Below are 14,466 nucleotides of genomic sequence, written 5' to 3'. Positions count from 1 at the left end.
TTCATCTCTGCTTATATGTACATGAAGGATTCTAGAAGGAAAAATAAGAAACTATAGGTTGAACCAAGTCAAACTGCTGCTATTCAATCAGTTTTGACATAGACAAACAGCAGAGCAGTTTCATGTGATACGACCCTCCTAATAACAGTGGCCAGCAATCCAATTTGTAATTTTAACTTTGAAAGGATTTAAGAAACTATAGGTTGAAATGACATGTAAATGAAAAAACATTTGAAATTGCCAATATTAGATAACTTTGGAACTGAGAGCTGGCCCTCTGACATGGCTCAATCTATTAATAGCAGTGGTTACAGATTTGGTTTGCAGGGACTGAGCTGATGGGATTGAATAGAGACTTTTCACCTTACTGCAACTAACATAAGACCAGATATTTGTTCATGTAGGTAAATGGGTATATACATCACGATAAAGTAAATATAATACTGAAATAAAACGATTGCTTTTCCCTCTCCTTACCCATAAAAATGAGCAACTCCTTTCTCTTAGAGGACCCATTTTTGTTACAGTGTATTGTGTCCCAGGTTTAAATCCATCCTCATCTCTGGCCCTTTCTTCTCCTTCATCTCCTTCATCAAAACCATCACTCTGATTCCTCTCCAACAAAACTAGCCACTGTTTTTAAGGGAAAAACTAAGAATCACTCTTAAAATTAAAAAAAAAGAATAAATCAATGTATTGTTTGAAAGGCACATGACATCTCTGAAAAGACTGGCCATGGAAAACTCCAGAGAAGAGAAGACCATTTGTTGAGGCACTTGGGTTTGCACTTGAGCAGAGTGGTAAGGAGCCCAGACTCTGGAATGGGACTGGTTAATCCTGGCTTTGTCACTCACTAGCCGGGAGACTCAGGTGAGCTACTGACCTTCTCTGAGCCTCAGTTTCCCCAATTATAAAATACGGATAATAATACTACCGATAGGATTGTTATGAGGATTACCTAAGTTTAACAAATATTGCTAACAACAATAGCTGGCATATAGTATGGTATCTGTAACTGTGCACTATTATTACCCTCCAAATTTTGTATCCTGTTCTCACATTAACTATTAAAATTTTTAAGAAAAAGAGCCCACCTTTAAAATATCTAAGATAATAACCAGAGACTTAAAGAGTCACTATTTCTATTCTGACCCAAAGAGAAAAATAAAACCACAGCCAACATCACAATTCAAGCTCAAAGACTCATGTTGCTGAGTTCAGAGAACAAATATTAGTACATGCAAAATGTCAGCCGTATAATTCACTGTAATAGGCTTGAAGATTTTTTTTTCCATCCAAGGCTGACATTGGACTCCTTCTAAATACTGCCTAGAAGACACACAAGAATGCCATGCCAAGCAGAATGAGCATTCAGAAGGAGCCAGGCTGCAAAGTTGCAACCCAGAGTTCATAAAAGGCAAGGAGAGACAACTAGTTACAGGAGTAGCCTCCACAGTTGACTCAATCTCACATCATTTCTTTTTCCTCAACAGCTGGGAAGGATTCAGTAAGTACAAATAAACTGGCCACAGGTTTGTTTGGTTATATTAATTGTAGACAGCACTCTTATCTCCTGGTAATTTTTATCATGGTCCATAAGAGTTTTCTGAGTAATAACAATTGCTTGGAATTGGCCACACTGAGATAATACCTTCCCCTTCAAGATTTCTCCTCATCTTCCTAGCTACCAAAGGAAATGTTTCAAATCAGTCACTCCTGACAGCCTTAAAAACTCTATTTCATTCAGGATAAACAATACTTCAGTTGGTTTGAAAAGATGTTTCTTAGACAGCCCGGCTACCTCCTACGTTGTAAGTGTTTCAAAGAGGGCTATAAAGAGAGTGACAGCTGCTTGAATTCAGAACTAGAAATTAAAATAAAAGCTATTAGAAGTGAAGAAAAAACCCACACCACAGGGAGACGAGCTTTAAAGAATTTTTCTCTCTTCTATAAATTCTAGTTACCTGCCATGAACTTTTTTAAGGCGTTAAATAAGACCTTTTTTCTTCCCCCTCCAGAGAGAGGGGGAAATGTTCATCCCACACAGGAGCATAGTTAAGATTATAGAGGAAGTCATATAAGAAGGTGCCTCGTGCTCTGTCACTAACATTAGGGGGGCTGAGCTTCGAGGAAGCGTCTGGGGAGACGCCGGTGCAGGGGAAGCAGCGGGCATGATCTATGGGCAGGTCACAACTCAATCACAGCCCTGACATTTCTGGCTGCCTTTTCCAACCCATTGATCTCATCAAAAGTGAGAAATAATCTGTCGACAGAGCCTGTCACTGGATTCAAGCCCGGTCTTAGATTTAACTTCACAACACAGTAATTCCATGCCAAGGAATCATGACTTTGCTCAGAGGAGGTGGTAAGATGGCTCAGCCTTTGGAAAGTTATTATCCAGAATCTACCCATGAAGCGTCATGCAAAAAAATGGTAAGAATAGAGAGGAGTTTACCAAGCATAAGACAAAGATCTGCTTGCGGCCGGTTACTTGGGTTGATTATTAATCTCTGCAAGCTGATCAGATATGTCTATAAGGAAATGTCAATAGCTGTAGAAGGTCTCTGAAAATCCACATCAACAATGGTTTTACAGTGATTCTTCTCTCACATAAGTGTCCTGATACAATTTGAGGGAGGACGGGGTAGTAACAATTCACTTACGAAAGCATGCTTTCATGAAGGTCATTTCCTTTTTTTTTTTTTTTTTTTAATTGGAGCACAGTTGATTAACAATGTTGTTAGTTTCAGGTATACAGCAAAGTGATTCAGTTATACATATACATGTATCTATTCTTTTTCAAATTCTTTTCCCATTTAGGTTATTACAGAATATTGAGCAGAGTTGTCTGTGATATACAGTAGGTCCTTGTTGGTTATCTATTTTAAATACAGCAGTGTGTACGTGTCAATCCCAAATGCCCAATCTACCCCTCTAAAGATACTCTCTTGGGAACTGAGATTAGACAGTGCATTGTTGCCGTGACTGTCAGCTCTGCATCCTTCACTTCTACAGAAATAAACATCTTTGAGTATGGTGGGGGCCGCCCATCCTTTACATAAGCCTGTGACTGAATGGATATAAGTCTGTGAGGTAAAGTATGAGAAAACTGAGCTCTACACTGTTCATAATTATGAGACTAATCTTTCTCTAAGAAGACATAACATTTGTCATTACTTAACATTTCTCTGTCCACTGGCTTTCCACATACACTATTTATACCAAACCTATTTTCTAAACAAGTTACATATAACTATATGCATTGAAGACACTAACAAGATGAGATGATTTCTTCCTTTTGATGGAAAGATGGTCTAAAGATATATATTTTTTTAAAGCCTCAGGACAAAACTAAGACATAAACACAAGGAAAAGATTTACCTATGAGCCTACAATGTGGCTGATGACATCTGTGTTGATTAGCTGCCTTCATCCTCCACACCTGGTCAGTGGAGAAGTCCCAACAACTTGCTTTAACATTTCTACCAGATATCCATTTTATTTTCAACTCCTAGTGCTGACTCAAGCCCACATCAACCTAAGCTTAAATTACTTAAACCAGCCTTCTACCATGGCCTTCTTGACTCCTACAAGACAGATTTGTCCCATCCTGATTTTACAGAATGATGCATATCAGGATAGGTTCTTCCTTTAAGAAAAGAGGAAAATGGTCCTGCTTTATTGTTAACCCATCTCCCCTTCGACAGTTGTATTTTCACTTTTTTGCTTATAAAGCTCTGCATCCTCGTCATGTTCTCTACCACACTGTAGGACTACAATAATACATGTTCAACAAAATGTGCTCCAGTTAGCACGTCCGGGATCCAAGTGGGAAAGTGCCAACCTAACGATACCCAAGTAAGAACTACCCTAAAATAATATTAAATCCTGCCAATTGGCTTGCAAGATGATTTTGTTTTCAACTCTTTATAAGTCATATCTTTTCTGTTGTCTAAATAAACAAACTGCTATACCATGTACAAAAGAAGACAGGCAAAGAATACCTAATTACCAAAGAAGATACAAATAAAACTAGTCCTGTGAATGTCTAGTTGTGTTTAAAATTAGAGCTAGCATAAAGGAAGAATGGGAGAGCTTAGTCAAAATTCAGATGATAATCTTCTTCTCACTCACCAAATTTTCTTTTAAAATGTTTCTTCTGCCTTGAAGAGAAAATAGCAAAGCATATACCTCATACAGCCTCATGAACTTCCCTTGTATATAGGGCAAACACAACAGTCTCTCTTTATATAAAAAGGTACTAATGGTCCGGGACCCAGCCCGGTCCACCAGACAGTGCACCAGCAGCCACGTTCCCACCACAAGAGGGCACATGCAGCCCACATAGGGGATACTCCCTGAATGCCTGGCTCTGGTGGCCAGTCAGGAATGCACTTCTGAGCCCCACAAGGCATCTCCTAAATAAGGCCATTCCTTCAATTCTGGGAGAGATAGCTGATTTACCTAATACATAGAGACAAACACAAAATGAGGCAAAATGAGGAGACAAGGGAATATGTTCCAACAAAAGAAAAAGACAAAGCCTCAGAAAAAGAACAAAAGGAAACAAAGATAAGCAATCTACCTCTCACAGAGTTCAAATTAATAGTCATAAAGGTACTCACTGAACTTGGGAGAAGAATAGATGAACGCAATGAGAACTTCAACAAAGAGACAGAAAATATAAGCAAGTACTAAACAGAAGTTATAACTGAACTGAAAAATACATTACAGGGGTTCACCAGCAGACTAAATGAGGCAGGAGGATGAATGAGCAAGCTGGAAGAGAAAACAACACGACAGAGCAGCAAAAAGAAAACAAAAATTAAGTGAAGATAGCTTAAGGGACCTTTAAGACAACATCAAGAAGAATAATATTTATATTACAGTGGTCCCAGATAGAGAAGAGGGAGAGAAAGGGCCAGAAAACTTATTTGAAGAAACAGTGGCTGTAAACTTCCCTAATCTGTGGAAGGAAAGAGACATCCAGGTCCAGGAAGCCCAAAGAGTTCCAAGCAAGATGAAAGCAAAAAGACACACACCAAGACATATTACAATTAAAATGGTAAAAGTTAAGGATAAAGAGACAATCCTAAAAGCAGCAAAAGAAAAACAACTTGCTACATACAAGAAAAACCCCATAAGGCTATCAGCAAATTTTTCAACAGAAACTTTACAGTCCAGAAGGGAGTGACACAACATATTCAAAGTGCTGAAAGAAAAAACTTCAAACCAAGAATTCTGTACCCACAAAGTTATCATTCAGAATTAAAGGAGAGATTAAGAGTTTCCCAGATAAGCTAAAGCTAAAGGAGTTTATCACCACTAAACCAGCCCTACAAGAAATGCTAAAGTGACTTCTTTAAGCTGAAAAGAAATGGCACTAATTAATAATGAGAAAACACATAAAAGTAAAAATATCACTGGAAAAGGTAAATATATAATACAGGTAGTGAAACCACTTAAAATGCAAACATGAAGGTTAAAAGACAAAAGTAGTAAACTTAACTAAAATTAAAATAATTAGTTAAAAGATGCACAAAATGAGATGTAAAATGTGTCATCAAAGGTATAAAATGTGATGGGGGGAGTAAAAAGATAAATTTGGACACATTCCAAAGCTTTAAGAGGTTACCAATTTAAAATGGGCTACTATTTACATAAGATGTTATATGTAAACTTCACTGAAACCACAAGGAAAAAACCCTACAGTAAACACACAAAAGAAAATGACAAAGGAATGTAAGCATAACACACATACACATGTGCGCGTGCACGCGCAAAAACCCACCAAGACACAAAGGAAGCAAGAAAGAGAAGAAAGGAACAGAGAAGAACTACAAAAACAGCCAGGAAACAATTAACATAATGGCAATAAGTACATACATGTTAATAATAACTTTAAATGTAAATAGACTAAATTTGCCCATCAAAGGCAGAACGGCTGAAACGAGAGAGACTCACTTCAGAAGAAAGGGTACACAGAGACTCAAAGTGAAGGGACTTAAAAAGACATTCCATGCAAACGGAAATGAAAGAAAGCTCGAGAAACTACACTCATATCAGATGAAATGGATTTTAAAACAAAGACTGTAATAAAAGACAAAGAAGGGCATTACATAATGATAAAGGGGTCAATCCAGCAAGAAGATATAAGATTTATAAATGTATATGCACCCAGCAGAGGAGCACCAAGATATAGGAAAGCAAATATTAATGGACATAAAGAGATATTAAAGGCAATACAATAATAGTGGGGGACTTTAACACCTCATATCAATGGATAGATCATCCAGACAGAAAATCAATATGGAAACACAATTTAAACAACACATCAGACCAAATGAACTTAACAGATATATACAAATACAGAATATTCCATCCAAAAGCAGAATACACACTCTTTTCAAGTGCATATGGAACATTTTCCAAGACAGATTACATGTTAGGTCACTAGACAAGTCTCAAGAAGACTGAAATCATATCAAGCATTTTCTCCAACCACAATGGTATGAAACTAGAAATCGATCACAAGAAACAAAAGGAAAAACCACAAAAACATGGAGATAAGCCAACATGCTACTGAGCAACCAATGGCTCACTGAAGAAATCAAAGGAGAAATAAAAAAATACCAAGAGATAAATAAAAACAGAAATACAACATGCCAAAATCAACAAGATGTAGCAAAGAAAGTTCATAGCAATACAGGCCTACCTCAAGAAACAAGAAAAACTCCAAGTAACTTCACACCTAAAGGAACTGAAAAAAGAAGAACAAAGTCGTCCAAAATTAGTAGAAGGAAGGAAATAATCAAGAGTGGAAATAAATGAAAGACATTAAAAAAAAAACAATAGAAAAGATCAATAAAACTACGGTCTGGTTCTTTGAAAACACAAAATTGACAAGCCTTTAGCTAGACTCACCAAGGGAAAAAAAGAGAGGGCTCAACTAAATAAAATCAGAGATCAAAGACGGGAAGTAACAACCAGAGAAATACAAAGAATCATAAGAAACTACTACAGACAATTACAAGCTAACAAATTGGACAACCTAGAAGAAGTGCATCAGTTTCTAGAAACACACAATCTTCAAAACTGAATCATGAAGAAATAGAAAATCTGAATAGACCAATTACTAGTAAGGAGGTTGAAACAGTAATCCAAAAATCTCCCAACGAACAAAAGCCCAGGCAGATGGCTTCACTGGTGAACTCTACAAAACACTCAAAGATTTAATACCTATCCTTCTCAAGCTCTTCCAAAAAAACTGAAGAAGAGAGAAATCTTCCAAACACATTTTATGAAGCCAGCATTACCCTGATGCTAAAACCAAACAAGAACACCACAAAAAAAGAAAATTACAAGCCAATATCCTTGATGAACATAGATGAAAAAAATCCTCAACAAAATATTAGCAAATGAAATCCAATGATACATTAAATACATTAAGAGGATCTTACATCATGATCAAGTGGGATTTATTCCAGGGATGTAAGATTGGTTCAACATCCATAAATCAATCAACATGATACATCACATCAACAAAATTAAGGATAAAAACCATATGATCATCTCAACAGATGCCAAAAAAGCATTTCACAAAATTCAAAACTCTCAACAAAGTTGGTATAGAGGGCATGTACCTTTACATAATTGAGGCCATATATGACAAACCCACAGCTAACACCATATCCTAACAGTGAAAAGCTAAAAGCTTGTCCTGTAAGATCAGGAAAAAGACAAGGATGCCCACTCTCGCCTTACTTTTATTCAACATAGTACTGAAAGTCCTAGCCACAACAATTAGGTAAGAAAAAGAAATAAAAGGCATCCAAACCAGAAAGGAAGAAGTAAAACTGTCACTACCCACAGATGACATGATACCATAGAGAGAAAACCCTAAAGCCTCCACCAAAAAAACAGTTAGAATAAATGAATTCATTAAAGTTGCAGGATACAAAATCAATATACAGAAATCTGTGGCATTTATATACACTAATAGCAAACTACCATAAACAGAAACTAAGAAAACAATCCCATTTACAACTGCAACAAAAAGAATGAAATACCTGGAAATCAATTTAACCAAGGAGGTGAAAGACCTGTAAACTGAAAATTATAAGGCACTGGAAAGAAACTGAAGAAAACACAAATATATGCAAAGATATTCCATGCTCATGGATTAGAAGAATTTATATTGCTAAAATATCCATGTTCTCTACAGATTCAATGAAATCCCTATGAAAATGCCAATGGCATATTCCACAGAAGCAGAACAAATAACTCTAAAAATTGTACGGAACCACAAAAGACCCCAAATGGCCAAAACAATCTTGAGAAAGAACAACAAAGCTGGAGGTATTACACTCCTTGTCTTCCAACTATACTACAAAGCTATAGTAATCTAAACAGTGTGGTACTGGAACAAAAACAGACACACAGATCAATAGAACAGAATGAGAGTCCAGAAATAAACCTTCACATACATGGACAATTAAATTATGACAAAGGAACAAATAACATACAATGGAGAAATGACAGTCTCTTCAATAAACGGCATTGGGAAAACTGGACAGCAACATGCAAAAGAATGAACCTAGACCACTATCTTACACCACACACAAAAATCAACTCAAAATGGATTAAACACTTGAATGTAAGAGCTGAAACCATAAAATCCTAGAAGAAAACAGAGGTGGTAACATCACTGGCATCGGTCTTGGTTATGTTTTTGTGGATCTGACTTCAAAGGCAAGGGAAACAAAAGGAAAAATAAACAAATGAGACTACATCAAACTAAAAAGCTTCTGCACAGCGAAGGAAACCATCAACCAAATGAAAATGCAACCTACTGAATGGGAGATGATATTAGCAAATCACATATCCAATAAGGCATTAATATCTAAAAATATCAAAATATATAAAGAACTCATACAACTTAACAACAAAAGCAAAAATAAATAAATAAAATAACCCAACTGAAAAACGGTCAGAGGATGTGAACAGACGTTTTCCAAAAGAACACATAGAGATGGCCAAAAGACTCATGAAAAGGTGTTCAATATCATCCATTGTTAGGAAAATGCAAATCAAAACCACAATGAGATATCACCTCATATCTGTTAGAATGGTTATTAACAAAGACAATAAATAACAAATGCTGGAGAGGATGTGGAGAAAAGGGAACCCTAGTACACCATTTCTGGAAATGTAACTTGGTGCAGCCACTAGGGAAAACAGTATGGAGGTTCCTCAAAGAGTTAAGAAGAGAACTACCATATGACCCAGCTATTCCTCTTCTGGGTATTTATCCAAAGAACACAAAAACATTAATTCAAAAAGACACATGCACCCCAATTTTCACTGCAGCATTATTTACAACAGTCAAGATATGGAAACAACATAAGTGTCCATCAATAGATGAATACATATATGTGTGTACCATACATACTGCATATGTATGTATGCAACTCAGCCATGACAAAGAATGAAATCTTGATATTTGTGACAGCATAGATGGACACTGGAGGTATTTTGCTATATGAAGTAAGTCAGAGAGAGAAAGACAAATACCATATGATTTCACTCACATCTGAAATCTTAAAAAACAAAACAAATGAACAAAAATAAAACAAACACATAGATACAGAGAACAGATTAGTGGTTACCAGAGAGGAACAGGATTGGGGAGTGGATGAAAGGGGTAAATGGGGTCAAGTGTATGGTGACGGATGATAACTAGACCTGTGGAGGTGATCACTGTGTAGTGTATACAGATGTCAAATTATAATGCTGTACACCTGAAATTTATATAATTAAAAAAAGAGGTAGGAAGGACATAAATTTGGAGTAGGCAGGTATAAACAAAAACACAACATACACTAAACTTTTTTAGAGTTACTTTACTACCACTTCTAAGGAAATAAAAACACAGAAAGATAACCTGAGAACGAAATAAAAGGAAGCCTTTGATTTTTTCATCTTCTTTTTAGCACTTAGCAGCCTACCTCATATTTTGCTATTTCCCAACAATTGATGTAGCCAAATCTACTCAGCTTTGAGGTGTGTGAGACTATTAAATGCTATATGAAAATGAACGATATGGCTTCTACAAAATAATAAAAAGAATTTCAGAAAAAATTTAACATCTGCTCTATTTAAAGAAATCTAGCTAGATAATACATCCATTTCAGTTCATCTTAATCATCAACAGAGATCTTTAAGCAAGTAACTAGAATTTTAAAGTCTTCTGCAAATAACAAGTTTGATACCATTAAATCACATGTTAAAAAAGAAAATAAGTGAGCATTGTGTATGCAGTATGGCTAAATGTGCCAATGCCAATTAAAGCCTTTGTTAAAGTAAAGATACTAAGTGTCTTTAATTAAACTTGGGTGGCGGGGTTGAAAAAACACAATAAAAACGATGTCTAACAGCAGAGGGTGTCTCTCCTATTTCACACCAGCTAAGCTAGGATTCTCCACTTCTAGGTCTATCCTACTTCAGCTCATGCTAACAGGCTTGCTGACTGCTAATAACGACTTTCTGATCTGCCTAATGCTGAACTGAAACCAATTCTGAGTGTTTTCCAGGTTGCCTGTTGGGTCCATCGCATGGTTTCATACCCTGCTCAGTGCAGAAGAAGAAATAACATACCACAAAACCACTTCACTCAAATACCAAATCTGTGACCAAATCATACAGCTGAAGAAAATCTCCAGTCATCCAAACTAGTTCCTTGAATCTTGGCAAATAATCTACCTAACTTTAAACAAAAATAATTTGTCCTGGATTTTATTAAGTCAAATTTAACTTGTACTACAGTGAATAAATGGGGGGAGGGTAAAGGTGGAAACATACTTGGATTTAAACCTTCTATCGGACTCATAATAAACTAAAAACTTTGGAAAAATCATCAGCCAAAGTTGGCTAGTAATGCATACCTTAACCAAAACTAGATAAACATGGGAAGTGACTCAACTACCATCAATAAGAAAAAATACATAAAAAGATAAACTTTTGAAAACTTCAAATAGAGTTGACAATTAGATGACTCAGGCTACTAAAAAACATTTAAGTCCTGGTGATAAGAAGAGATTTTTTTTTTTGAAAGGGTAGAGTTTTCAATGTGCGAAGTAATAATCAATAACATAGCCTTTTAATATCCTTTCCCTGTATGCTTCCTTTCAAAAGCATTTTCACCACCTCTTCATTTATTTTTTTTAGAACATGCAAAATATGGATCCCACTTTGTTCTCCCTGAAATAATTCTTTTTCACACAACTTGAGTTTCACTAAAGCTTAGCTACAAATAATAGGTGGGGGAGGGGAGAGGATAAATAACAGGTTTTAATTGCTTTATCTATGACCTGTAAGATAAAACAAAATCACCCCATGACCAAAATCATGGCCTTTTCTGATTCTAACAACTTGCAGAAAAATCAAAGGCTGCAATCCAGAAGGATCAATGTAAAGTTATAAAAAGACAAAATGTAGAATAAGACATCATATAGATGGTGAACGTAAAAACAGACTCTAGGAATTAAATATTTGTCCATCTTCTTTTTTCCCTTACAATTAAAGAGTTTTAAAGAATTTTTATATGGCCTAAAAATTAGGAAAGCTATGATTGTACACCATTTTGAGTATTTCCATAAAAGATGTGCTAAATACCACTTCAGCAGCTTCTTACGCATTAATAATAATCATTCAGCAGCCCAATGACCAAAAGATTAGTAAACTATGTACACATGACTGGATATTCTGATTCAATTCCTAAAAATACCCCCCAAAGTAGATGTGATTCCCTCTTTGGTCATTTCCTTTATGAAATAGAGTCAACTCAGTTTTGCTCAAGGGCCGATGAGCCCAAGTAGGTATTGTTTTACGTCTCCTTGATTTTGTTCCCCTCCTACTTTCCAACATTTGCCTCATTCACTAATTTTTTTAACACTTCCAGCAGAGGATAAGTGAGATATAAGACAAGGCTCAATTCAAACCAGTCAGCTTTACTCCTTATTAGCAACTCTGTTGAGAGAGTGAACACGAGAAAGGAGAGAATAAGAAGTTGGCTAGGCTCAGAAGCTGAAGCTAAGGGCTAAAAGGAAGCTCTGAAAGTACAGGTTGACTTTAATAAATCATGCCCTTTCTCTGCAAAATGAGGATCTGATTGTAAAACTAACTACTAATATGTAATATATTACGTAAGTGTTTTTATAGACACACACACACACACACACACACACAATACAGGAGGCATTCTGAGTCCTCCTGTACAGACCCCCTGAGAGTTAGTTAAAGACAGGTGGTCACCTGCCTGCATGGGTCTTTGGATATTAGCTATGTGACATTTCATTATACAGCTGCTTATGATGGCGGTATTGTATGTTTCTATCTTCATTTCCTTCCTCCCTTTGACAATCACCTCACACCTCCAAACCAATAAAACCTTGGTAGTTTCGATCTTATTCTCCACGCCAATAACTACGTGATTACAAATCAGCAACTGGGGTCTCGCCATGGCTCACAGCCTTGTTTTGTAGGGATCAGTGTTTAAAATTCCACTTTCTAGGCTCCGGTAAAAACGAGGCAATCTGGCAATACTGAGACAAGGTGGCCACATGACAACAGAGTTGGAACGGGGTGGCCTGGATGGAAAGTAAGGACTTTCACTGGTCAGAGTCCCACTGCAGCTTGGTCCACTCAGCCTGGCCCCCGACCGTGGTCAATTTGCCACCCCGCCACAGGATGAGATACCTGCTTACAAGAAAGTCAGAAAACCGGGCGGTGCAGAAGCACAGACCCCAGCGCCACAGGGGCCCGTGCCTTTGATCTCAATGCATTTAACATCAGACTCCAATCTGCTCCTCTCATGAAAGATCTACTTTCATTGTAGTTCCTCTTCCATTTGTCTCGGGGTTATGTAACCTCACAGGAGGTCACACAAGTCTCCCCAAAAAGAAATTTTAGCTGTCTTTTCAAAGTAAAAAAAAGAACCGTGAATAACAAAGACAAACACAAAACTGAAACGTGCATTCTCTCCCTGACAAGGAAAACTTTACCCTCCCTGTTAATCTCAAAAATCATAATCTTAAGGGGAAAAGAAGTTAAAATCCAAAGGATGGAAAACCATGGCCCACCCTGGGGACATAGGCTTTGCCATATTCTCAAGAGACTGTCAAGAAGAAACATGGAATTAACATCTTACCATCTTCCAGTTCAAGACAAAGATTATATACAGCCACGGGTCTCTTAGTCCTCTGGCCCTGTCTCTTCGATTGCCTTGGTGGAGCATTTGGGGGTGATGCTGACAGGGTGACTGGTTCAGGCAGTGTGGCATCAGGCAGGGTCCTAAAAATCTGCCATCAAAACATGAAGGACATTAATTGTTTTCCATGACCAGAAACCTGGGTTTTGCAACAGTACACCAGTACCAAACAACATTTGGAGTTCATCCAAAAGGGACTGCTGGAGCCAAAAATCCATGCCTTCAAATTTTGGGTATTAAGTCATAAGTCTTTATTTTTTAACAGAGATTTCAAAATAAAATTTCTCATTGAAATTAAGTAAAAGCAGCATCAAATCATTATATTTCAAAATAGATTCATGCCCAAACTAAACAAGTATAACTATCTTCACCAGATGTAGACAATACCACAGCTCTTCATCCACAAAGGAAGTAATCGGGATAAAACATTAAAAACAAATATCCCCTTCAATTTCACACAGAGTTATATTTATGCCAAAATGCTAGTCTCAATTTTTTTTTTTCAAACTACATAAACAGAAACATATGACCGCAAATATTTTTTACACATTTAAAAATAGCCTGTGCTTTACGAAATTACCTTCGGATTCCCACGAGCATTTTTCAGAAAATGCTTTGTAGATTTCACCAATTAGTTTAATACCTTCCAACTTCTCTTAAATATTTCCCTTCCATTTATGAAACCTAGAGTATCAGCACCTTGATTATCTACAGTGTCATTCATCTATCAGCAGTAACAACATTAATTAAAATGTGCTGCTTCTTTGCTTAGCAATTTTTTTTTCTCTTGAGAAAAGCAAACTGTGCCATAAAGGGAAGCATATCATACAGAGGTGATTTATAATAAAATTTTCATAGCTGCCAAGACCTGAGTTCAGAAGCTTCCTGTCCCCAACAACACCGGAGTCCCTTCAGCCCTCAATGAAGTCATAACATAAAATATTTAGACATTACCCTGACACTGTGTCTCCAGAGGGCTGATGTTCTAAAGGTAGATGCTCGAAGAAAGCCAGCTAGCCTTAAACAAACCGTAAATATAAAACTCACGATAAAAGGCACTGTGTGAAAGACCCACTGTTACAAGGAGATTATTATTTACATATTTGAATAAAAACAGGCACATGACCTGTGTATACGAGTGAGCGTATCGCATATATGTATCACATTTAATAGCTAACAAACGTGTCAGAATTATATTC

The 14,466-nt window shown here is 36.7% G+C and overlaps 1 protein-coding gene across 6 annotated transcripts in view; it reads right to left on the bottom strand.

Annotated features, from left to right (window-relative positions):
* Positions 1–14,466, bottom strand: part of ARHGAP10 (Rho GTPase activating protein 10) — a 337,918-nt gene that overhangs the window by 13,834 nt on the left and 309,618 nt on the right. For 3 of the 6 annotated variants that reach the window (XM_055085916.1, XM_028491746.2, XM_055085915.1), the window contains one exon: positions 13,208–13,358. The exons of 1 other annotated variant lie outside the window; for it this stretch is intronic. In XM_055085916.1, the coding sequence (XP_054941891.1) occupies positions 13,208–13,358 (151 nt within the window). Of the gene's footprint in view, positions 1–13,207; positions 13,359–14,466 lie in introns of those variants that run through there. 2 more of the 6 variants (XM_028491749.2, XM_028491748.2) reach the window with 2 other exon arrangements.

Source organism: Physeter macrocephalus, chromosome 7 (assembly GCF_002837175.3).
Source record: "Physeter macrocephalus isolate SW-GA chromosome 7, ASM283717v5, whole genome shotgun sequence".
Classification (NCBI taxonomy): Eukaryota; Metazoa; Chordata; class Mammalia; order Artiodactyla; family Physeteridae; genus Physeter; species Physeter macrocephalus.
This window is presented reverse-complemented; position numbering and strand designations above follow the sequence as displayed.